Source organism: Cryptomeria japonica, chromosome 3 (genome assembly GCF_030272615.1).
Source record: "Cryptomeria japonica chromosome 3, Sugi_1.0, whole genome shotgun sequence".
NCBI classification, from domain to species: Eukaryota; Viridiplantae; Streptophyta; class Pinopsida; order Cupressales; family Cupressaceae; genus Cryptomeria; species Cryptomeria japonica.
Window position 1 is genome coordinate 98,793,070 of NC_081407.1, and position 24,950 is coordinate 98,818,019.

Genomic DNA, 24,950 nt, shown 5'->3' on the forward strand with positions numbered 1-24,950 from the left:
AGGGATTTGATTCTTTTTCATATGTGGACAGCCAATATTTTCATTTCAATTTTGCCATGTTCTACGCAGACTCATATTAGATATTAGAAGACACGTCGTGCACGCAACTCCGTAAGTTTTTGACCGCCGACTGCTCTGCAGCCATTGAATTTTTTGGTCACGTGATTGCTGTGAATATTCATAAATATATAAAATATTGTGGGTTCATATGAAAACCTAATCCTGACGAAGGCTTCCAACAGGATCTCCCACTGTTTAAACAGCCCTTGCATTGAATATACCTAGGACAAATAGTAGCCTAAAATCCTCAAATAGTATTTTCATTTTTGTTATATAGATGAACAAATGCCGTTAAACCCCGCACATTCAGTGTGAGGGAGGTGCATAGATATTCTCGACTCTTCCCTCCAGGATTTTGCAGATCCAGATTTCTTTTCCTGTAAGATTTTTTTGTTTCTCTCTGCACTGCTTTTCATGTTTATCAGAATATTGTATTCTTCTGCTATTTCACATTTGGTTTAAATACCCGGAGACAAGAATAACGCTTGTGTAAAACAGATATAGGGTTTTAGGATATAGAATCTGAAATCTGTGGTTTTGTAAAAGGCTTTTTCCTTATTTCTGTTAGATTATTTCGATTGTAAATAGAAATAACTTCTGGAAAAGCTGTCACTTCTTAACTGCAGATTTGTTTTTTCTTGTCAAGCGGTTTTTGGAAATAGATCTCTGAAACTTTCAAGGGGTCGGTATTTCCCCTGTTTTCTTCACAAGGGCTGCGAAGTAATTGATTCTTTCTTATGTTTTGGCAATTGATCTGGTGGTATGTTCAAGAACTGGTTTTGAACTGGGTTCTGTTTTAAGAAGATAAATCAAGCAATTTTAGGCATTACTTGGGTTTTGATTTTTACAGTTGAAGTCACACTTCTGTATATAGAAGATAACTTTTAGCGTTTTGCAGTTAGTTAGCGACGATGATCCAATTTTTTAATCTTTTGAAATCAATTCTCTTTTGCAAATGAAGAGTATCACAATGCAGTAGCGAATGCTCAGTATTGATCTAAGTATTTTGTATACTGGAACACTTGATTGTTGCATGTATGTTATTACATTATTATTATATTGATTATTTATATATATTATTGTTTACTATATATTTTGTCTTACGATAATTAAATGTAGTATATTTTATATTATTATTAATATTACATGCCTGTATAATACATATATTAAAATATATATTATAATACTATATTAATCTGCTGTGATATTATGATGAAGTGAGGTTATAAATAATAATGTTAAAGGCATGGTTATCATTTGTTTTGGCCTTCAAAAATGATTTTTGACTAACAGTATAAGTGGTGATGCATATTTTGATCTTTTTAATCTTTCGTGGTCTGGCAATGTAATTATGATAGTCATAGCATAGGACTTATTACTTTTAGTTGACTGTAAAATTACTTAATACTTTTCTTTTAATTTAAATATTGAAGAAACTTGTCACTTTGCCGAGTTTCTCTAAACATAGATTCAATCTATGTTTAGAGACAAATAACATTTCAAATTTTTATGCAATAACAATTGATACAAATAATAACTGATTTGGATTGGTTGGAAGGCACATTTAGCAATATCTAGTCAAACAAATATGGTTGCTATAATTCCCTTTCATTAGACTGGAATAGATAAAAATCTGGTCAATGGTGTTGAAAATGGGACCTGTCCACAAAGACAAAGTACTGTGGTAGCACCAGGAATGAGGAAAATTCATTCTAGTGTTTGACACCAATATCTGTATTATCTGCTATGACTGAGTGCATACACACTTTCTAAGCATGTAGCTTCACTGAGACATTCTCACCAGTCATTTGGCTACGTCTCTGCCTTTCTCACCAACAAGTGGAACCCTGTTCTTGTGCTTGACATCGATGTGTATTATCTGCTCTATCAATCTGGCTATGCCTCTGCCTATCTCGTAAGTGCTGCTCTGGTCTACCACCCAGACTAAAGTGTATTTTGTTTGCTGCTCTACTGTCTAGACTAGAGGAGGATTCATACCCCAGTGATGCTTTACCATCCAGACTAGACTGTTGTCTTGACTATATTCTAGTCTATACTCTAATGATAATATTCATCAGGACTAGTGTGATTTTTCTATTTGGCATACCCACTTCTCAGATTGCACAAAATTTGTCCTATCATATTAAAATTCCCCACAAAATATTTCAAGATGGTTAGAAATTTATATGTGACCAGATGCAACCCATAGCTAATAAACTTTAAACAGAGGCAAAAAAAAGTACTTATCTGGTCAAGTCAATATTTTTGATTGTGTTATCTAGGGGATTCAGATCTCCACATCTTCAATATCATTAAAAACTGTTTTACCTGGAAGATGGTGAGCAGTAATTATCAATTTGTTACGAAAGTCTGGATGAATAACAGATAACAGTGAATGCTGCTATGATATGGCATAATTGGATAACTGCAAACAATGTCAAAGTACAAGACTCTTGATTGCAACATGTAAAATACCTATTTTAATTAATAGAAGCTTAAAGGCAAACCATACAGATCTAGTTTGCAGGAAGATTGACATTTTACCAGATCTGTAGATGGTTGCCCTTTGATGTTCTCCTAACAAGCTTAGGTATAAAATTTATGCTATATTTAATAAACTAGCAGTTACTAATAACTTGAGAATGAAAACTATTCTTGAAAGGTACTTTTAGCTTCTTAACTGTTTTTTTCCTCATTAATATTTTCTGATGGAGATGAATATGTACAAAATAAAAGTCTTTTTTCCTTGATTTGTATTTCTTTTTACTTGACTTTGGTCTACCTTATGAAAGATTAATTCTTCAATTTATGATCTGGTGCATAGTTTGACTCAGTCATGAGAAAATATCTTGATAGTTGATATATTTATGTATGTATAAATGTGTTTGTGTGTGTTTATATATTGCTTGATAAGTGTTGGATGAAGCTATGGCTGTATGGGGTTTGTTAGCTAGGACCACATTTTTTCTGCGGAATAAGCTGAAGTACATTCTTAAGATCTAGTCATGGGCCACCCTCTAATGCACTCCATTACACATGGGTCACATTTGAGGGTACCTGATATTTGTTGGATCACAAACTCTCCACATGTCCATGGGGTTATAGGGTTGAACCTTGGTGGGGTTATACTGACCCTCTCTACTGTTAGGCCACATCCCCTTACAGTTTACACTAAAAAAGCTTGTGTAGTTGCTGCTGCTCATAATTATTATCGATATTCTTCAAAGTTCATTTGAATTTTATCCATATATATGGGATAGAAACAATATTTTCTCCATTTCATAAAATTTGCCTTATTTGTTCAACAAACATTGTTGAGCCTGTGTTAGAAGTGTCTTTTTTCTTTGAACATCATGCACAGGAAGTGTGCATTAATAATTTTAAATTTTTTAAAAACCAAAGAAGATTTCATTTGTTTCAGATGGTAGGAAAGAGTTTTCCACAGCCATGAATTTAGTAACATGGAGTGCTTTTGGATTCAACTGTGTGTATTTTTACATCTACCATTCCCCAGTAACGTGAACAAGCATTGAAATCTGTCTAATTTTTTTAATTTGAAAATGGGTGCAGGTTGAATTGAAAGTTGCATATATTGATATGGCTCAACTTCAGTCTTTTTCTATGTTTTCTTCGACCAAATTGTCTCTCTCAAGCCCTGTAAAAGCTGGTGGTAGACACACTCAAGATTTGAAATTTCTGCATTTCAATGCTTCTGCAGGTGAGGCAATTACTGCAACTTTTCTGCATGTTCTTATCGCTCTCAAGTATTCCTAAAAAATATGGGAGGTTGTTTTAAAACAGCCATTCTTGAACAATCTTTTTTCTGATAAAATTTAAATATAATATCCTTGAAAAAAGGGATTCAGTTCGACAAGTACGTCAAGAGACAAGTAGCTGATTTATTTTCAAATACTCTTTGTGGAAAACCTGAAATTTTTTCCCTTTGGCATGCCATTGTCATGCCCATATTTTCTCGTATCATAGATTGGCTAAAAAAACTTAAGTATGACCAAAATTAAATAGCATTAAGTTTTGTTTGGGATGTTAGTTTTGATCAGATTTAATAATCAGGTAGTTTTTAACTTTTATATGAATCTTTATTCTCAGTTTGATGTTAATTCAAACTATGTAAGGTATCAATTCAATCTGTCACAATATATAAACGATCTTCAGGGTTTATATATATATAGCCATGATCTTTAGTGATGATGAATTGCAGTATGATGATAACAACGAAGTGCTGTGTTCACTGAGTGCTGTAGGTTATTGGCTTACTCCAAGTTGACAATAATCACGAACTGTGTTATCATGGACTGCTGTATAATAATATCTTATTTATCATTGTATGGATATTATCGACCTTTACCATCTATCCATCTTATATCTGTCACGCTCCAAATGAATCATACTAGTATATGATGCCTCATGACTTTCAAAGAAGTCGTGACTCTTCACTAATAGACCCGATGACCATTGGAATCAAATCGATTCAAATATAACTGACGTTAGACAATATGTTAACAAATGGAATCGGTTATGTAGAACTGATACTAACAAATATGGATTATGCAATGCAATTCGATAATCTAATATGATAAATCTGTAAACACAAACAGTCTAACTGATCTGCATCTTAAGTACGAAAATAATAACAGGGACAAGTAAATCAAATATACAAATGTCCATGGCCGATAGGCCAATTAGACATTTGTATTAGCTAGGGTGATCAAAGGAATCCGATTGTAGCTATAATATCTTCAACACTCCCTCTTAGCTAGGGAGGAATCCTTTTCAATCTCTACAAGACACATCACCTCATCGTGATGACTAACACAATGACTACACTCATGTGTATGAAAGAAGCTTATCACCTCATCATGATATTTGACCACAATGGTTACTCCCATATGTGGAAAGGAAAGATATCACCCCATTGTGATATCAAGCATTATGGCTTATCCATGGATATCACTTCATGATATCCACCATAGATATCTCCTTATGTAATATCCACCATTATGGCTTGTCCACGGATATCACTTCACATGATATCCACCATTATGGCATACCCATAGATATTACCTCTCAAGATATCAACCATTATGGCATATCCACAGATATCACGTCACATGATATCCACCAGCATGGTTTATTCATAGATATCACCTCACGTGATATCAACCATTATGGCATATCCATAGATATCACCTCACATGATATCAACCATTATGGCATATCCATAGATATCACCTCATGTGACATCCACCATTATGGTTTAATCATAGATATCACCTCACGTGATATCAACCATTATGGCATATCCATAGATATCACCTCATGTGACATCCACCATTATGGTTTAATCATAGATATCACTTCACGTGATATCAACCATTATTGTGAGATCGTCACCTCACAATGATATTCACCATGGCTCATCTAGAGGGTAAACACACAAGTACAAGAAAATCATCACGGACTCTCTCACGTGATGTTTGTCATGGCATCACACACGACATCCACCATGAATCATATCAGAGGGTGTAGATCAAAGCTTTCACCTTAAGCCTCTCTCAAAGAGAAATGCAATCACAAGAGTTTACACTTTAAAACATCTTTTGAAAAGAAGAATACATTAGTGAATAGCGTACCTTTCCCCCATGTCTCTAGAAAGTTTACATAGTATCTTAAGTGAATAGCATACCTTTCCATTATAGCATACCTTTCCACCATGTCTCTAGAAAGTCTTTCACATAGTATCTTAAGTGAATAGCATACCTTTCCACATGCTTTGACCTTTCACGAAATACAAGGTGAGAGTCTGCATCACTCTTGGTGTATTCCAAGCTCATCAAGTATTTACCTATCCAGGAATATCATGACCTAGAAGTCAGCATAAACGCCTTCCACCCTACATGCATAGGTCTCCATCTCATGAATCATAGTCATTCGACTGATCACTAGAGAAACCATCTTGACATGGTCCACTCCCTCTGAACCAATATAATCAAGATCCTCGGATATCAATAGAAGCACATTCTCTTAGCTACTCCCTCTGTCACGGAAGCATCCCTTGCTCACATGGTCCCAATCATGGAAGATATCTTGCTTTAGGATCCTCATCATCTAGTATGATCCTCATACGGTTGGAAGTGTTGTATCCAAAACCACCATGGATCTACTGTCATAAGATCAAGCCCTAGGTAGGAATATGATCATCCTAACAAAATCCCCTTTCAATATGCTCCCTCTCACTGAGAGAGCCCTCTTGCCTCAATCTTGGCTTTGTAACCCTAGATGCTATCATTACCAGCACAAGTACCTCTATGGCTTTCACAAGTGAACCGTTGCACCTTTGCAAGTAGATACCTCTAAGAATGTGAATCCATCTGAATCCTTTTGTGGAATAGTCCCACCAACATCTGCAATGGAAGATCACCATTGCAAATTACATGACATGTGTTTCGGAATTCAATTAAGACTTTCCCTAACAACCAATCCGCACTATGGAGTCCCTTGCCTGTCCTTTCCAATCAAGCCCAAGAGCACGGAATGAACACCCAGTCATTCAGCCTCCTAGCCCGACCTAGGGGTCGGCGTACTTGATGGGGGACTTAGTGCTGCTGTAATGTCCCTATTTGGGATTTGCCTTAATTTTAGTTCTGAGACAACCATTCAGACTTAAAGTGAGAACTATAATATAAAATTTACCCAGACTGATGACATTTCATTATTAATTTAAATTTTAAGAATAGTTCAAAGGATAGAACTTATCCTGATAACTTTTTCTGATCTGTATACTTGAAATATATATATCTCAATTGTTATAGTGCTGCTTAACTGAAACTTAAGATTAGTGTCATAATAAGATAGATTCTCCACCTTCCAGGCCCCTTTTCATATACCTTCTATTTCTTAGAGACATGCTCTTTAGAGAAATGTCCTCCTATTAATTGTTTCTTGTGTCCTCTTCCTAACTGAGGCTTACTCAAACTACTCTTTCTTTTCTGATACCTGCATCTGATATATTAAAATCTTTTATATTGCTACCTTTTAGTTATACATTCCTTAATGTCCCTTGCAAATTTAAGGAACCAAATCTGACACTTCTCTGACATCTTCTGTGGGTTGTCTGCTGAAGATTTGGTCTTATAATTGCATCACCTGCAGTTTGACGTTGAAAGAAATAGATGAACTTGAAGATAATCTAGACTTTTATTTGAATCTTTAATCTCAGTTTGATGTTAATTCAAACAATGCAAGGTATCAATTCAATCTGTCACAATATATAAACGATCTTCAGGGATAATATATATATAGCCACGATCTTTAGTGATGATGAATTGCAGTATATTATCGACCTCCTACAGGTTGATGATAATCATGAACTGCTGTGTTCACTGAGTGCTGTAGGTTATTGGCTTACTCCAAGTTGACAATAATCACGAACTGTGTTATCATGGACTGCTGTATAATAATATCTTATTTATCGTTGTATGGATATTATCGACTTTTTCCATAAATCCATCTTATATCTGTCACGCTCCAAATGAATCATACTAATATATGACGCCTCATGAATTTCAAAGAAGTCGTGACTCTTCACTAATAGACCCGATGACCATTGGAATCAAATCGATTCAAATATAACCGACATTAGACAATATGTTAACAAATGGAATCGGTTATGTAGAACCGATACTAACAAATATTGATTATGCAATGCAATTTGATAATCTAATATGATAAATCTGTAAACACAAACAGTCTAACTGATCTGCAACTTTAGTACGAAAATAATAACAGGAACAAGTAAATCAAATTTACAAATGTCTAAGGCCGATAGGCCAATTAGACATTTGTATTAGCTAGGTTGATCAGAGGAATCCGACCGTAGCTATAATATCTTCAACATGGGAGATGTACCATCCTGTTCACTGCTTCTTATCCATACAGCATGGCTCTATCGTGCATCATGTACTAGGCAATTATCATTATATTTTTGTTTCTCTTCTCAGTCACCTAATTTTGTTGATAGGTGTATTGGATTGAATTGTCTCAAATGTCTTTCCTTTTTTAGTATTCTTGAAAGTGTATTGGAGTGAACTTGCTGTCGGTAATAAATTTTAGGGTCTTGATCTGCCTATTTTTCTTATTATCAACCAGTGAATTGAACTTGACAAAGTTATTAAAACCATCAAACTTTTCTTTAGAGGATATAACCCACATTTTCCTTGAGATATCATCGACCAACAATAGAAATGTCTCACATTGAGGGTTGGTAATGATTTCTTGAATAACTCACATATCTGAGTAAATGAGATCTAAAGCCCCCTTTCCATGCCATGCTATGTTGGTAGGAAATGAGTTTTCTTTGTACTTGTAGGCTAATTACTTGCACAAATATCTTGCATCTCTTAGATATATAGTAACCCATAAACCTACTACTTTTGCTTAGCTTGTCTAAAAGTAAATAGTGAAGATTGAAATGTTCATATCTCTCATGCGACAAAATACTTTTGTTGTCCTACAAGTTCAACTATCGTCTATACACCACCTTGCTTAATGCTTAAAGAAATTATTTTGTCCTACTTGATGTTAGTTTAATACATTTCTTTCCAAAAATCTGTCTAAAAGGAGAACAGCGGAAGCCCAAGGATGGATTAGTATCCTAAAGATAAGTAGAATGGTGTTGGACCTGACTTTGAGAAACACAAAATCCTTGTGAATGAATTTTTCCTGATACTTTCATTATTTGGCATTTCTGAGTTTTACTTGAAATGTAGATATGTAAACTACTCTTGTTTCTGTATTTTCTATGTTCAAAAACTTTCTATATTTGTTTACTAATGCCATTTATGGTGAATCTGATGCTTATTCATAGGTGTCTTCACAAGGTTGTCACTACATTTTAATATTACGTACCATTCTTGGTATGTATAGGCTCTGTGAGGTGTATTGCATGTACATAAATAGAGGGAACATGAAGCATGTACATTAATAGATAGAACATGAAGCATGTATATTGCAAGGTGTGAAATTTGTATGTAAGACATGAATATGCGTATGGCATGGGTCATACACATGAATACATTTCATGGATCATACATATGAATACACATAAGGTGTAAAACACCTATATGAGTACTCATAAGGCATAAGGTACACACATGAATACACATAGGGTGTAAAGAACAAAGTATACAAATGGAAGCACATAAGGCAAGAAGCATTTATGTAAAACCAGAGTTTCCGGAAACTCCTTTGTCCCTCCCCGGGAACACGTTTCCCCGTATCCGTTCCCTTTTTTGAAACGGATACGTATCCGATACAGCCCAGAGACACGTCAAATATTGTACCCACGCATGCCCAAAAATCCTAGATTTCCAACCATGCTAAATACTAATGTGATTTGATTTTTTTAAAAAATTGACGTAAATCTTCCTAAATTTAATTTTAAAAACTTCATTAATGCATTTAAAAAAAAATGGTATTAACAAAACCTACACCAAATGAGAAAGACAAATGAAATGTTTTTTTATTTCAGTGACCCATTTTTTGGGTTATCTTCCAATGCAACTCTTCTATTTTTGCATATTGTAAAATGATAAATCAACTTATCATTATTTATGAAGAAATTATGTGTCTATATTGCTTTTGAAGTAATGAAAATCTCCTTGAATAACTTAGAAAATTGTGTTAAATATATGTTTATGTGTTTTTTATGAATGACGTGTCCAGTCTTATCCATATTGGGGGTCTTAAAAAATAGCCATATCCGTATCCGATACCGTATTGGTATCGGATACCAATACGGTATCGTTGGTATCGGATGCCGTATCCGTGTCCATGCAACTTTGCGTAAAACATGGAGTATACACTAAGGCATGAATACATGAAGTGTACGCATGAAATATATACATGAATTTACTTAAGGCATGAAGCATACATGTGAGTGCACGTAGTATACGGTATACATATGAGGCATGAAGTAACACACATAAATACATTAGACGTGAAGTGTAAAGCATAGAATAATGGATACATGTAAGGCAAGAAGCAACGCACATGAATATGCATAAGGCATGTTGTAGTACACATAAGGCACGGAGCAGCTATGTAAAAAATGAATCATGCATTCAAATACAAATAAGACATGAAATAGACACATAGATACATGCAAGGCATAGAAATCATACACATGGATACACTCAGGTCATGAATCATACACTTGAATACGCATTTGTAAGGCATGGAGCATATATGTGGATACATAAATATACATTTGAAAGGTACTCATGGAGTAAACATGCTGAAGACACATCAATTGCAAGGTGAACACATAGATACATGTAAGTCACAAGGCATACATACAAAACACATATGCTGAAAACATATTAGATCTGAAGCAATACAAATCATACATAGCAAAAGAATTCATATAAAATACACATGGAGTAAGCATACTCAACACACATTACACACATATAGGAATGCCTTGTTGCTCTTAAGAGAATGATTTTCAAAATAGTTTTGCCCCGCAGGCTGGTAGAATCATGCTCTGATACCACTTGTAATGTCCCTTGTTGATTACAGAGTACAATGTTTTGCCTGGGTTCAGATTATAGGAAAATAAATCAGACAGCAGGAAAAGAATGTCTATAATATCACTGGAACTATGTTTATATAACTATGCTTATATAATAGATTTAGAACAGTGGAAAGCCCCTTATTAGCTTAATATATCAGACACAATGCCTGGAATAGATAACAGAATTAAGTACAAATCAGAGATAAGTAAATCAGAGATAAATGAATCAGAGATACCAGCATAATAAATATCAAGAAAATAATTTACGTAATTTATCTTATTATACTGTTAATTTGCCAGGAGACAGAAAGACTTTGTTTTCTTATGGTCACAATTGATCATGAAGATTCATGTTATTATTGTTCAGAAATTAATGTATATTTAGGTTTCTTAATTTAGGTCTTCTACCCTATCCAAAGAGGTAGCGGATGGTACAGGTGGTTCATCATACCAGACCCAAGCCCAGGAGCAGTGACTTGCCCTCGTGGCCTACTGGCCCGTTACTACACAGTAGGTGGATTACTTGGGTGGGTAATCGACCCCCCTACAGATCCCCTCTCCCTGCAAAGGCAGTTTTATTTGTTCATGCTTAGTAAATTTTATTATGCTTTCAGGAAGTTATTCCAGTTCAGCACTTCAATCAAAACTATTTATTAAGTTTATTTAAAGTTACAGAAATCTGTATTAAATTGTTCTTCCAATTTCAAGATATCTTGAGGGACTCATAAATAAGATGAGACAACTTCTGTAAGACTTCCTGTTGAGGCAAAAGCACAGACTATGCCCAATTTCGTATAATTATCCTCAATCATTATTTGCACAGAAAGACAACTCCTAATTATCGTATCATCTCAGTATGGAATAATGCAATTTATGTAAATATTAATACATATATTCTAGATGCAGACATATTTCCACGGCTCATAATAACTCTGAGTATGACGACATACCTGGGTTCTCCGCCTTGGTCTGTCCCGTCTCTTGTCGCTATAGATTTCCCTTTTTTTCCTTTCGTCGTATTGATTTAGTAAAATGCAGTTCACGTATTATTATTTCTGGCTATCACCTTTTGCTCACTGGGATCGGATTGCTGTAGATTGTTTCTTCCACGCAATATGGAAAAAATATCTTCTTCCCTCTCGATGCTTTATAGGAGGGTGGTGACTCAAAGAAGAGTCGCCACTATTCAAAGTAGCTGACTTTTTCTCTAAGATTATGTGGGCCCCTTTGGAGATAAGTGACCCATGATTTTTTAATATTATTAATTTATTTCATAAAACATTTTATGAATAGCATCAGTTAATAAATATTAATTAATTAATAATAATACACTATTAATTAATTAATAGTAATTGTTACATTTATTTCATTTGTGTATAAGAAATAAATTAAAATATTAAATTAATAAATAAACAATTAACAATATTTTAATTGCTATATTTTGGTTGTATTTCTTGATTGGGAAAAATATGATGATCAAGGACGGAACATGACAGTAAAACGCTAGTAGCAAACTATATATAACCATAGCAACTATATCTTCTTCATCTACTATTTTATTGATATGGGGAAGTCGGATCTCTTAGGTCTTTCATCTTAAGTGAGTTAGCCCTCAATAATCAAGTTTGTATTTTGTAAAAATATTCTATTATGCTGAAGATGTTTAGTACTTGATTTTTTGCTTGTAATATCTAAATTCCTTTTATCTGCATACGGTTTTCTGCAACAGATAAAGTCTTATTTAAGCTGCTTATGAATTAATTCTGTATTTGATATTTTATTGCATTTTGCAAAAGAAAAGTCTGTATATGTAAAAGATAGTTGAGTATCCAATGTAAGCATGACCAATTGTTCTGCCAACATGAGAACCCAAAAGTTGCAAACTTTGCCCTTTATTTATTAGATGTTAGATTCTTTACCATCCTCACATGGGAGGGACTCTAACTCTTGGAAAATGGAAAGACTATAGATTTGTCCAGTATTTGGGGATATTTTATTTGATTGGTCATGTATAGGATTTATAAAATGTGCATTACACGGTGAATGCACTTCATCATGCAATCAAAGCATTTGATTATAATGAAGTTAAGGGTGTGATTTTGATGTTATGGAACTGTCAAAAATCTTCTATTATTTTCATACTTTTCTAACTTATTTTACATTTACAAGTTTCTACAGGTGGTAGAACATCGCTGCGAGTGTTGTCTTCCAATCAAAACCAAATCTTTTCAAACGTGAGTACTTTGGGTAAATTAATGAGTTTATTATGTCTGGAATGAGATTGCCACATGTCACATCAAGGAGCAATGCATTTCGTATTCATTAATGTTATATGAAAAGTTATTTCTCATTTCACTTGATATCTAGTCAGGAGAATCATCAAGCAAATTGGCAGGGGAAGATATTACTCTCGATGCAAAGTGTTCAAGCAAAGTCTCCCAAATTCCAGGTGAAGAATACCTAAAACAAATATTCTAGAGCATCTCAACTTATAATTTAAAACTTTGGCTGCATTTGAAGATTTGGATTCAATTTATTAATATGAAAAATAATTTGATTATCTATTCTTACGCATTCACTATTAAATTGTATTTGAAGCCTTTTACTATGTTTGCCTAGGCACATAAATTGTGTATTGCATTGTTACATTCTAGTAGTATGTAATATGGAATACAGACATAGTGATATACAAATGCAAGATGTCAAGAGGTTTCATTGCAAGAGGTTTCTTGGTACATGTTGGAGGGTTATGCTTGTTTTTAAAGAATTAGCCCATGGCATTAGATTTGCAAGGCATAGTATATATTTTCAATCCTTACATGAAGTTGGGTTTGATTTTGACATTAGTGGACATGTTATGACGGTAGTTTTCATGTTAGCATAGTGATGTATAAATTGATGTTAGTCCTCAGTGTTTCTTTTTCATAAAAAAATCAAAACAACAATGTTAAACATGCATAAACATTTTGACACGTACCAAATTGAGATTAGAGTCCAGCTTAAACTAGCCAATGTGTATTTGCTGTTGTAGATTAAGTTCTATTTGATTTCTATGATTCTGTCACTGACACATGATATTTTAAACCTCTAGCAAAGAGGCATAGCATATGGAAAATGTCTTATGATTTTTTTTTACAAAACTGGAAAAGTTCTATCATAAAGGTCATACGCAGATTGTGTATTTTATATCTTATACAAATTATGGCTATTTTATTTTTCTATATATCTGTTATGGCTGTTCTAATCCAGGGAAGAAAAGGCATTTATTAGGGATGAATAATACATTGTACTTAGAGGTTAATGGTAGCATCATAAGGATCTTCCTTTGTAAATTCTATGAAGGTGCAAATGATATGTTGTATCATAAGTCATCTGTTTGTTTTATCTCTAAGTTCTAATTAAAAGGTACTATATCAAAGCTGCCTATCTTAGTTTACTGACAACACTGATGGCAGAATCTATTCTGTATGGGTTTTTTATTTTTATTTTTGATATATTTCAAATTTGCAATTGATCTTTTTTCAGAATAACAAGTTATGTGTCAGAGTTTCACTTTTATTTTTTCATTTATTCTTAACATTTGCAATGGCTTTTGTATTGTTCTGTCCTTGTTTAGAACTTATTTTAAGATTTCAGAGTTGCAGTTACTGATATTGAAATTTGATTATTGTAGCAACTAAAGTGGCATTAGTTGCCGAAGAAAGGACAGAAACACCAAAGGAAAGAAAAGGAGGAATACGTGGAAAATTAAATAAAGTGGTTCTGGCCTATAGTGGTGGATTAGACACGTCAGTGATCGTTCCTTGGCTGAGGTTTGTTTCTTGCTTTAACTGTTAAATTTTTACTTGACTCACACTAAACAAACTGTTAACTTCGCTTCTCAATGCTACAAGTGGTTTGGTTGCTATTTGTCATTTACTATCCACCTGCAAATAATAGAATGTGTAATTGTTCAATGCAAGGCACAAGTTATAATCAAACGTGTTCTATTGCGGGTCTTTAAATTGAGCAGAATCTGCCTTTCATTTTGTTTCTGCGATTTCTATAATGTTATTAGCATGCTACTATTTACAATGACTTTTATATGGCTGGATGTTACTTCTTATTTTCAAATGTTTTGTAAACATGTCCATGAAATGCATTGTTTACCTACATACGCAAACAGATTTGAAGAGCTAGAATGTATTAATGTTTGAGTACATCAATAATAAAGGAGTAGGAAATTGGATAACAAATGATGGATTTGTCACCTATAGTTATAGTGTATACAATCAGGACTACTAGTATGCTCATAGTTGAACTGATATGATGACTCATAAGAAATGAAAACAAAAGTGTGTCATGCAAGAATGGTTACATTGATTACCTTGCCATTAATGGGTGGAATAATTGAGTGCCTCCAGCCCATATTGACAGTGGTATTTGGGTAGTGGATGCAGTAATGTTTTGATCATCATCTGCAACAACAGTGATTATGATGTCAGCTTGGCAGCTAAGATCATTCTCTTAATCAGTGAACAATAAGTGATCGAGTATCCTTGATACTCTATGTGTTTTTGGTAATGTGAGCACGTTATAACAGAAACATTTTCCAGTTTCAACCAATGAAATCCCATGTCATTATCAAGCCTAAGAGTTGTGCGTGCAATTTGGGTGCTCAAATTCATGTTTTACCAAAGACATGGAAAACATACAAATGTTGGGCACGCACAGCATTATAAAAGTATAAATGAAATTCAGCAAAAAAATGGAAACTAAATAAGTAAATTTCATGTGGAATATAGTGTGCATAGATAAAATTTAAAAACATACGTTTTACATATGAAAAAAGCTGTTGATAAGTTATTTATATGACTTAAATTTTTTATGTTACATTCACCTAAGAGCTTTATACATAAAAAGCATATGGTTGGACCTAAAACATTAGGCAATTTTATTATGAAGCATGATCTCCTTTTCCAGGTGCAACTCTATCTTTTTCAACCTATACTCTCATCAGGGTTTAAATTAAAAGAAGACTCCTTGTGAGGATATATATAAAAAAACTCATTGTGGTTTAAATTTTTTCATCTGGAAGAGATCTATTCAAAGTTAACTCTAAGATCTTTTCCCTATAGCAAAAACGGTAATCTCGCCTTTGCTTTTTATCTTTAAGTGCAAAATGGAGCCAAAAGAGATGTATAACAATTCAAAGTTTCAAATTAAATTTTGAAAAACTTGAGAAACAATACAGCATATGTAGTGGGTTGTGATTTCTTGGGGTTAATCATGGTTTTCTTGTGTGTAATACTACTAGGATCTACATAGATTATGTTATAGTTCTTTATTTTTCTTTCGTTAATTAAATTAAGTATTTAATAACTATGTAGTTAGTGATGAGTTGGTAGCTTGTTGACTCCTATGTTGTGTTTTGCAGGGAAAACTATGGCTGTGATGTCGTATGTTTTACTGCAGATATTGGCCAGGTATGCACATGTTATATATTTGTGCCTGTTGTAAATTTGTGGCGTTATACCATGAATCCATATTGTGTGTTTGTTGCTGGGTGGTCTTGAAGGATTTGGTACTTAAACCAATGTTAAAGCTTTCCTGTTGTGATTTTTAATCTGATGCATTAATGATTTCTTCACCATATTTATGGACTGCACCCACTACTGACATACATTTTCATCTGCACCCTTTCTATTCTTCTCTAACGCTCTTAAGATTCTTCTGAATATTAGATGTAGTATCTCAATTCTTAGCTTTCTGGTTTTTAATGTGCTTAATTGTTTTGGCATCAATGATTATCTTCCTTTCTCAAAAATAATAATTTAATTACAATGAAATTCCTGCTTAGAAATTCTTGATGAATTCAGAAGGTAGGTCAGATGGTACTGTTACTATTATTGTATATATATGCATTTAGCTAAACAAATTGCAATTGGCCTAAAGCTCAGAAAATCACAAGGCATATTTCCTTGGATTCTAAATCATCAGATAGGTTTTCAAGAATTTCTGTTTACCTACAAATTCCTATAAATGAGCTCTCTTTCATTTTAAATTTAAAAGCTTTCAATGAATAGTGTTACACAAATATCATGTTCCGACATGTTTGGTTCTCTTGGAAAGTTGATATTGTTTCTAAACAAATGGTAAAGAAAGACTTTGAATGCAATTATTTCATAAATATAAAACTGTAAAATAATAGGAGCCTTTGCCAATAAACTAAGAATCAATAACCCTCCATTGAATTTGTGGATGCAGTACATCAGGGCACTTTTCTCATGGGTGTTCTGCTAGATCAATTTAAGGAAGCTTAGAAAACGGAATACAAAGTTGGCCATTTTCTCATGGGATGCAGCTTGGGGGCACAACTAGAAAAATACTACATGATTGACAGCCAGCACCTTAGAGAAAAATTAGAATTTATTAACCAAAGCATGCTGGCATATCAATCTAATAAAGCATTTTTTTCGATTTGGTGCATAATATATTACTGTAAATCAACAGAAAATGCATTAAAGGAAAACAGAATGCCCAAGAACACAAAATTTCCTATATGCAAGTCCATTTCTATCGGAATGTTTTTTTCATCTTGCCCCTTCCAGATTAATTTTCTGTATTCTCTTCTCTACATTTTGCTTCTCTTTGGTCATTGATAATTTGATATACCTAATTCTAAATATTAGACTGTTGGTTTATGAAAGTTTGGTCTATAGGCATCATAAACTTAGACGTTTAAAGCTTTATAATCTGCGGTATTGTTTATATTAATGTTCCACGCCTTCACCAATTTTTTGGTGTTAATCATCTCACTTAAATAATTGTTTTGGTCATATAATCAATTTTATTTATTTATTTTGGTTAAATTTTGAATATGAAGCATATTGATTGCGAGCATGATTTTTTGTTTTGAGAGAAATACAAATTGGCCTGTATGTTTGCACAAATATGTTGTTTTTGGTTTTTAAGTTAGGTGCTGAATTGCTGATAATCTGACAATAATGTCATCTGCGAGAAAGCCAATAATGTTTGCTCTTTGGCTTGTAAGAATAATTAGTTTTTTGATTGTGAGATTCTATAATCTGACAATAGCAACATCGGTCATATAGGTGGCAAGTGTGGTTGTTCCAAAGTTGGGATTGTCAGAGGTATGTCCACAAATTTAATTTTCTAACTTATGTGGACTTTTTGTTTGAAGGGTATTGGTGAAACTGAAGGCTTAGAAGAAAAGGCTACGGCCAGTGGTGCAAGCCAACTTATCATTCAGGATCTGAAAGAAGAATTTGTGAGAGATTATGTCTTTCCATGTTTGCGAGCTGGTGCAATTTATGAAAGAAAGTATTTGCTAGGAACATCAATGGCCCGACCTGTCATTGCAAAGGTCAGTTTTAATTTTCGCAAGTTACTATAAATTTATTTTCGTTTAGTATGTCAAGTCATTGTTTCCATGCAGATACCATGTACCCTTTGATGGTATCATACTAGGACTGGCTAACACGCAGAAGACAAGCAACCCACTTTTATAACGCATTATTTAAATTCTAAAACATCTAAATATGCTTTTTTGGACAATCCGTAGTTACTATTGCAATAGTACTAAATCAACTTTGATTCTTTATTGTCAGCCATATATTGAATCTGTTTGACAATGTCAATTAAATTATTGACAAAGTTTGGTCTTTTCATTTGTCTTGGGATGTTATCTTTTTGATGGTCTTGCTTTTAATGTATTTGGTGTTTGATGGGTCAACTCTAAAGTTTGGTCTTTTCATTTGTCTTTGGACAGTATTTTTTAGATGGTCTTGCTTTTTAATGTATTTGGTGTTTTTGATGGATCAACTTCCAAGAAGTCTTGACCCTTGACATGTCACCCCAATGAGCATCACCTAGATGCAATTAGCGCTAAATGGACCATTCATGCTTTATGAGAGATGGACTCATGTGAACTGCTACTCATGAAATATGGGTAAATAGATTTGACTAAAATAACAAGGAGTTGAATCTTTTATAAAACAACATGTATTGACGCATTGCAAAAAAATACCTCCTAATTGTAAGTGGTTGAATGTTTGTTACTAAAATAGAATGAGGTGAGAAGTTTGTGAGGGTATATCCTTGAAAATAGAATGTGCAACAAAATCCTCAAAGTTGAATGAGAAATCATCCTGATATTTGCATGTAAATTTTATTTATCATTGGTTTTAGAGCATCTCTAATGCATCGTCTCTGATGATTGTTGCCATGGGGCATCTTGATATTTATTTTAACTAATATGTATGGCTAAAATGAGCATTAGATTAAAGTAATTTGTTAATCTCTTTTTTGACTCATGTGCTTTATTTGTGTGCTTTGTAAGTGAGGAGCTTAAATTTTGGAAAAGTTTTAAGTTGTATTTTTGTGAGAGAAGATGTTTTCTGCTCATAAGTTTCTATATTCTAACTCTAGTCTGAGATTTTCCTAGATTTTCATAACTTATCATGGTAATTTGAAAATGTCTTTATCTTTTGATTTGCTGAAAATTTTCGGATACAGATAGTTGCCTTTATGGTATGTAGTACTGCGGAGGTCAATATCTTGTCAAATTAAGTTTGAGAATATGAAAGATTGAAGCAGCCATGTCTTTCTTACTATTATTTTTTAAATTTCCTGTCTCCAGAGCAGTCGAGGCTTTTGCACTCATTCTAATAGTTTTTAGGAGGGAATAAATATGTAAACCAAATTTGTTAATAGTCCAAGGATAAACTATTCTAGCATTGATAACTGTCAGAAATAGCTTTTAAACAAATATACTTTTATTATACGCTTACAGTTTCACTTATGTTTGTAGGCTATGGTGGATGTTGCTAGAGAAGTTGGGGCAGATGCAGTTGCACATGGATGCACAGGAAAAGGAAACGATCAGGTTTGGTTCTATAGGTTTTTGGTTTTAAGAATTGCTGGCGTTTCATATATAAGCTAAATTGAAGTGTTGTATTCTACTGCAGGTTCGGTTTGAGTTAACTTTCTTTGCACTAAATCCAATGCTGAATGTTGTGGCACCTTGGCGTGAGTGGGATATAAAAGGAAGAGAAGATGCCATTGAGTATGCTAAAAGACATAGAGTTCCTGTTCCAGTAACTAAGAAATCAATTTACAGCAGAGATCGAAACCTATGGCATCTTAGTCATGAGGTGATATGAATTTCTTTCCTCTTGTTTTTCTGTGAGGTGCTTGCAAAGAGTTGTAGCTTCACTTAGGCTTACTAATCTGTATAACTGTATTTATACGAACATGTGCATTGAGTGTTAAATTTAGTGATCAGATTATAATTTAAAAATTGTTTGTCTATGAACAAGTTTCTCCTCTTAGAATGGAACCTATACAGTTCTAACTTATGAGTTTAATCTTTCTTAATGAGGATCTGCAGTACCTAGATGAACCACGACAGAAGAGGGAGAATTCAATTGATTGATGACTGTGTAAGACAATGACAGAGGTCATGAACTGCTGTTGATTCTGGACAGTTCGAATATGAGAAAGTGGGACAGAATTATTAACCTTCGATCTTCTGCACTTGTTTTTTCTGTTAGAATAGAGGGAGAGATTGAACAGAGATATGTAGTATAATATCCAATCCAACCAACATGTCTCTCTAACCATCACTACTCTCCCTTAGAATTGGTTAGAGATAAACACGTCTAACTTAACTATCACGACTCTCCATAAACATGTCTAAAAGACAGGTTTAGATAATACGGATCAATCAAGGAATCAGACTAATATAAATTGAATTATAGAATCGGTTAATATACATTTGAGTATAAGATCAAACTGATTTAATCGATTCATAGAATCGAACTAACAGTAACCATATGTTGATTGATTCATACACTAATCCATCTGTTTATATTTAATCAATTCATAAATCGTATTATAATTAAATATTATTTAATCTTAACAATATAACATTCATTTGTAAACTAAGTTGTCTAAGGCTGATTAGGCCAATTAGACAACTTAGTTTACACTATCAGATCAGATTACTGACTGATGCTAATCTTCAACACTCCCTCTTAGCTAGGGAGGTAATCTACTCAAGATCTAAGTCACAAACTTATCACTTCACTGTGATAACAAACAACATGGAATATCCATAGACATTACCTCATGTGATGTCCATCATTATGGCTTATCCACATATATCACCTCACATGATATCCACCATAGAGATTTCCTCAAGTAATATCCACCATTATGGCTTATCCGTAGATATCACTTCACATGATATCCACAATTATGGTATATCTACATATATTACTACATGGCATGTCCACGGATTTCACGTCACATGAAATCCACCATGAATATCTCTTTATGTAATATCCACCATTATGGCTTATCCATGGATATCACGTCTCATGATATCCACCATTATGGCATATCCATAGATATTACTACTAGAGATATAAGCCATTATGACATATCCATAGATATCACGTCCCATGATATCCATCATAATGGTATGATCAATCAATATTGTAAGATCATTGCCTTACGATAATGATCAGATGTACAAGTGTTCACTATTGAGAGATTGTCACCTCACAATAATGTTCACAGGGGCTCATCAAGCATTGAACCAAAATTGTCACGGAGTCACACACATGACATCCACCATGAACCATATCAAAGGGTGTAAATAAGGGCTTTCTCCGTAATTCTCTCTTAGAGAAATGCAATCACAAGAGCTTACACTTTAAAACATCTTTTGAAAATATGAATACATTAGTGAATAGGATACCTTTCTACAATAATCTCCACATTCTTTGACCTTTCATGAAATACAAGGTTGGAGTCTGCATCACTCTTGGTGTATTCCAAGCTTACCAACTATTCATCTATCCAGGAATATCATGACCTAGAAGTCAGCATAAAGGCCTTCCAGCCTACATAAATGGGACTCCATCTCATGAATCATAGTCCTTTGACTGATCACTAGAGAAAATCTTGAGGCATAGTCCTGGTTGGACATTTCATTGCGTAATGACCATATTTGTCACATCTAAAGCATTGAATTTCTGAAATGTCCTTCCTTCTTTTGTGTGTAGGAGCACCATTTCATTCCTCATCTTTCTTTCTTTTGGAGTCTCTTTTCTTACCCTTCTTCTTTGAGGAGTGCGCGGCAAGAACTTGAATATCTTCATTTGTGGAGCTTTGGCCAATACCTATTGTAGCCAATCTTGACTCTTCTTGAATGCAGTGTCTTCAATCAATCAAACTTAGGGAGTTTTGATCTTGCGCTTATCCCTTGAATAAATGACTCCCATGATGAAGAAAGACCATTAAGAGCCAACATCCCAAATCACTTCAAAAATGATGTGACTCCCTCTTATATTTTCAGTTTTATGTATATCTCTTCTCATGAATATGCTGTTCTATTTCCAGCATTATTCACACACTTATCACTCTATACCCAAATCTGATTTATAATCTGCAATATGTCTTCATCTCAATACTTTGATCTCCTAAATGATCATCTTCATTTTCTTCATTCACACCATACACACACTTCCACAAATTTCCTTTTGATTTATAATATTAGCATTCTATTCTCACACTCACGCACACACTTGTCTTTCACATTTGAATGTCATTTGTACCTTCATGTTTCTATTAAAAGATGCCCATTTGAAAAGTCACACCCTTTGTACACACTTTTTATTTACTAATCGCTGCAACCTTTTCTTAATCATACTTTAATATTAGTTTGTTTGAACTTGCACTTTCTTTCACCAAGTCAGTCGTGGCAAACTACCAAGTTGTGTTTATCATTACAAGTAATCTTTTTATATTTGCATTCTTAACAAATGTTTATTGTAAACAATTCTAATCGCCGCTGTGTGCAAAGGTTACCTCATATGTTAATAATGATCGCTGCACACTTTACAACCTAACTGTTATATATCTGTTTGCCACTTTGTATTAATAAAGTTGGCCATATTTAAGAAATCTACCCAGCGTATGAAGTCGACCATGCTACTCTTATTCTGAAACTTTTATTTATTGTGTCGGCTTTATCAAAAATTATGTTTATCTCCATGTAGAAGAGTCTGCCTTCAAAAACTACTGCCTTTGATTAAGATGACTATTTCTGATAAAATCAATGTTTCCTCATAAACAATGATTATGTTTTATTGTCTAATAAAATATTAAAGTTGCACCATTCTGATGGAGTCGCACTATAATAAACTTCTTATTACGAACCACTGAACAAGTATGAAGTTGGCTGATTTATAAAGTCATCCATATTGAATACTCTGAAGTCGCTATTGGTTTATTTAATCGCCGCTCTCCTTAACCCATTTCATAGATTTAGTGTTGCTTTTTCTGTCCATATTGACTATGAACACATCCCTTCTTTTGTTCATTCAATCGCTAATATATGTTCGAATTCCTTCATATGAGACCACTAAGCATTGTCATCAAGAATATATCATTGATGTGCCTTAAATTCAACAATGGTGGTGTCCACGTTCGAGCTCTGCATCCCAACAGTTGGCAACTGCTCCATATGAAAATGATACTTCGTCTTTATCTCTTGAATCACTCCTATATTAATGTTCTTATCTTTTACATCCAAATTCAATGTTGGTTATCTATCTTCATCGCTGTCTTCTACATGATGAACAAGTCGTATTAGATTGCATACAGTCTCAGGGCCTTTTCCCGGGGTTCGTACCCGCTCTGATACCATGTTAAATTTGGTGATCAGATTATAATTTCAAAATTGTTTGTCTATGAACAAGTTTCTTCTCTTAGGATGGAACCTATACAGTTCAAACTTATGAGTTTAATCTATCTTAATGAGGATCTGCAGTACCTAGATGAACCATGACACGAGGGAGAATTCAATTGATTGATGACTGTGTAAGACAATGACAGAGGTCATGAACTGCTGTTGATTCTGGACAGTTCGAATATGAGAAAGTGGGACAGAATTAACCTTCGATCTTCTGCAGTTGTTTTTTCTGTTAGAATGGAGGGAGAGATTGAACAGAGATATGTAGTATAATATCCAATCCAACCAACATGTCTCTCTAACCATCACGACTCTCCCTTAGAATTGGTTAGACATAAACATGTCTAACTTAACCATCACGACTCTCCCTTAGAATTGGTTAGACATAAACATGTCTAACTTAACCATCACGACTCTCCATAAACACGTCTAAAGACAGGTTTAGATAATACGGAACAATTAAGGAATCAGACTAATATAAATTGAATTATAGAATCGGTTAATATACATTTGAGTATAAGATCAAATTGATTTAATTGATTCATAGAATCAAACTAACAGTAACCATATGTTGATCTATGAATCGATTCATACACTAATTGATCTGTTTATATTAATCAATTCATAAATAGTATTATATGTAAATATTATTTAATCTTAACGATATAACATTCATTTGTAAAATAAGTTGTCTAAGGCCGATTAGGCCAATTAGACAACTTAGTTTACACTGTCAGATCAGATTACTGACTGACGCTAATCTTCAACATTGAGTATCATGGTGAACATATATATCAACTGCCTTGGTTAATGCATCTATCGAGTGTGTTTGCATTGAAGGCGTTTGTACCCTCAAAGGTGGTTTATCTATTATTTTGAGATCTGTCATTTTTTTTGGTAGCTTTAATGTTAAATTATCAAGCTTAATGCAATATATCATCTGGCTGATTTGCTTTTTATGTATCTGTTGGATTAAGTGAACTTTAACAGAACACATTAACTCTTGCCAGTTTTACAAATATTAAGATTAACTGGCAAATAATAAAGGTATTGTTTGTTATATTTTTAGGGAGATATCCTTGAAGATCCAGCTAATGAGCCACACAGTGACATGTTTCTGATGACAGTGGACCCAGAGAAAGCACCAAATGTAGCAGAGTGAGTTTCTACGTCCTATCTTTTGAGATGATATTTTATTTGTAAATACTTTAGGCACTTTAAGTTCTATGCAGATAACGATTTAGATATTCTGCAAAGTGCAAGCAATAATTTATGAAAATAATGAGTTGAACAAGTTTATGTTGTTCGAATCTTGAAATGGAATTGTAGAAATTTGCAAGAAAGGAAATTTAAATGATGTGTTTCACATCTCTTTCTGTCAAGGGTAACTGGGAACATTACTGGGCCGAGACTGGTTTTGGAAGGAACAAGACCCAGTCTTGGATGTGGTAACACATTTGCAGATGTCCTACAACTTATGTGCCACTTTATTTTGGTGCGGTGTTTTGGACTTTGGGGGTCATTCTTCGGAATTTT

The 24,950-nt window shown here is 33.8% G+C and overlaps 2 protein-coding genes across 6 annotated transcripts in view; one reads left to right on the forward strand and one right to left on the reverse strand.

Moving 5' to 3' along the window:
* The window catches only part of LOC131046031 (argininosuccinate synthase, chloroplastic), a 26,793-nt gene continuing 1,843 nt past the window's right edge, over positions 1 to 24,950 (forward strand). The window contains exons 1-10 of one of the 4 annotated variants that reach the window (XM_057979679.2): positions 1 to 111; positions 3,631 to 3,778; positions 12,821 to 12,885; positions 13,019 to 13,100; positions 14,325 to 14,463; positions 16,068 to 16,116; positions 17,835 to 18,017; positions 19,464 to 19,538; positions 19,621 to 19,806; positions 24,484 to 24,572. In XM_057979679.2, coding sequence (XP_057835662.1) covers positions 3,658 to 3,778; positions 12,821 to 12,885; positions 13,019 to 13,100; positions 14,325 to 14,463; positions 16,068 to 16,116; positions 17,835 to 18,017; positions 19,464 to 19,538; positions 19,621 to 19,806; positions 24,484 to 24,572 — 989 coding nt within the window. In that variant the 5' untranslated portion in view covers positions 1 to 111; positions 3,631 to 3,657. Of the gene's footprint in view, positions 112 to 184; positions 440 to 3,630; positions 3,779 to 12,820; positions 12,886 to 13,018; positions 13,101 to 14,324; positions 14,464 to 16,067; positions 16,117 to 17,834; positions 18,018 to 19,463; positions 19,539 to 19,620; positions 19,807 to 24,483; positions 24,573 to 24,950 lie in introns of those variants that run through there. The other 3 variants (XM_057979681.2, XM_057979678.2, XM_057979680.2) reach the window with 3 other exon arrangements.
* The window catches only part of LOC131046032 (uncharacterized), an 18,957-nt gene continuing 4,322 nt past the window's right edge, over positions 10,316 to 24,950 (reverse strand). For both annotated transcript variants that reach the window (XM_057979682.1, XM_057979683.1), the window contains exons 2-3: positions 15,018 to 15,108; positions 10,316 to 10,671 (exon numbers count right to left, since the gene is read on the reverse strand). In XM_057979682.1, the coding sequence (XP_057835665.1) occupies positions 10,479 to 10,671; positions 15,018 to 15,108 (284 nt within the window). In that variant the 3' untranslated portion in view covers positions 10,316 to 10,478. The remainder of the gene's footprint in view (positions 10,672 to 15,017; positions 15,109 to 24,950) is intronic.